This window comes from Protobothrops mucrosquamatus, unplaced genomic scaffold (assembly GCF_001527695.2).
Source record: "Protobothrops mucrosquamatus isolate PMUCROS unplaced genomic scaffold, P.Mucros_1.0 scaffold4502, whole genome shotgun sequence".
Taxonomy (NCBI): domain Eukaryota; kingdom Metazoa; phylum Chordata; class Lepidosauria; order Squamata; family Viperidae; genus Protobothrops; species Protobothrops mucrosquamatus.
This window is the reverse complement of record NW_015390408.1, coordinates 49,473-51,339: the sequence shown is the minus strand read 5'-3', so window position 1 is coordinate 51,339 and position 1,867 is coordinate 49,473. Positions and strand designations below refer to the sequence as shown.

General features: G+C 46.6%; 1 protein-coding gene across 1 annotated transcript in view; it reads right to left on the bottom strand.

The window, feature by feature from the left end:
* Positions 1-1,867, bottom strand: part of LOC107299070 (guanine nucleotide-binding protein-like 1) — a gene marked incomplete at its 3' end in the record, with an annotated part of 18,647 nt that overhangs the window by 3,881 nt on the left and 12,899 nt on the right. Inside the window, exon 4 of the mRNA XM_015828437.1 lies at positions 1,330-1,481. Coding sequence (XP_015683923.1) covers positions 1,330-1,481 — 152 coding nt within the window. The remainder of the gene's footprint in view (positions 1-1,329; positions 1,482-1,867) is intronic.

Sequence of the window (1,867 nt, the reverse complement as noted above, 5' to 3'; positions counted from 1 at the left end):
AATATCCAAGGGTAATAATCATGCAAAGACCATGAGATTTTCCCATTATCTGGTGCACAATATACGATAGCTTCTGGTACAGAAACTGAAAAATATACCCTGGATATAGGAAAAAAAAGTGAATTAATTTTACTAACAGGAGCAAATACTTATGTATTTATTTCTACGTTGCCATCCCAATACTTCCCCCCGCCCATAGTGAGAGGTGCAGCAAATAGTGTTGGTATAAATTAAACGTAGTTACATTTTCTCTCCTATTCCATTCTGTCCTGTCTTTAATTCCTGGTTACCACTTCATTCTGTTTCTGTGCTTTGGGTATCGCTGCTTTCCCAAAAAACATGCATGCAGTTAGCTAAATAAAACAGTTAATTATGTATCCTATACATAAGAAAACATTGTACAGCTTTCTCGCAGCCCAGATTCAAAGCTCTCCCCAAAGAGAAAAGTGGACAACACTTTTCAACCCAGAGAGGGCTCTGTGAGCCTCTTAGGTTCTGCCATGGTACCATGTCATCACTGGCAGGTGGACAGCTGAAATACAGGCAGTCCTTGACTTACGACCGCTCACTTAGCAACCATTCAAAATTACAATCGACCTCCTCCACCACCAAAAAGATATTTACAACTCAGATTTGAAATTCCTATGGCTGCCTCATATCCCCCCCACCCACACCCACCTAATTACATGATGACATTTTAACGACCGCCATGTTCGCTCTCAAAACTTTTGTAAAAAAAAAAAAATGTCAGAAAATTGGGCAGGTCAGGTGGGTGCCTCAACGTACGACTGTTATGATGTACGACAGAAATTCCAGGGTCCATTATACTCATTAAGACTACATTAAGCACCCTGGACTACAAGGCGATCAAACCAGTCAGTCCTAGAGGAGATCAACCCTGATTGCTCTTTAGAAGGCCAGATCCTGCAGTTGAAACTCAAGTACTTTGGCCACCTAATGAGAAGGAAGGACTCTCTGGGAAAGATTGAGGGCAACAGAAGAAGGGGACGACAGAGAATGAGGTGGCTGGATGGAGTCACTGAAGCAGTAGGCATGAGCTTAAATAGACTCCAGAAGATGGTAGAGGACAGGAAGGCCTGAAGGAACATTGTCCATGGGGTCGCGATGGGTTGGACACGACTTTGCAATTAATAACAACAAGCACCTTCAGTCAGTCGTGCCTTGCATTCTGGGGTTTAAAGGATATAGAGAGGCCTTAAATCTTTCTTCCCCAAATGAGAAAGCTGGTCTCAGTGGGTGTGACTCATTCAGGGGGCTTCAAAGGGGACGCCTGGGGAGTGATGCAGCTTAGGTCTTTTCAAGACTTACCTCCAGATTGTGCTCAAAGTAACTCAACTGGTTGGGCTGGAATGTACTATAGATATTCTCTAGATATTCCCGGAAACATTTCTCCTCTCGGGCGAACAACTGATCCTTGTTCATTTGGTAATTCCAAGGGGGACGTTTGGGAAAATCAAGTACTATTGGAAAAAAACGAAAAACATAAGAAGCATCAGGAACACTTGCCAGCATCATAAAGGAAGTGAGAATCAAGTCCTAAGACAGGGGTGTCAAACTCAATTTCATTGAGGGCGGCATCAGCATTGCGGTTGCCCTCAGGGGGCCGGGTGGGTGTGGCCAGGTTGGGTGCGGCCTACTGGGTGGGCGTGGATGGAGTGGGTGTGGCCTATTGGGTGGGCGTGGCCAGCTCTACATCGTTCGCGTCAAGGGTGCCTGTGGGGGCCTGGGCAGGAGTGGGACAGATCTGAGGGTCTCTGGCAGAAGGGGGTGGGACCAGGGCAAGTGCCAAGGCATGGTCCACTGGAGGAGCCTCACTGTTCCTCTCAGGCCATGCGGGGGGGGGGGC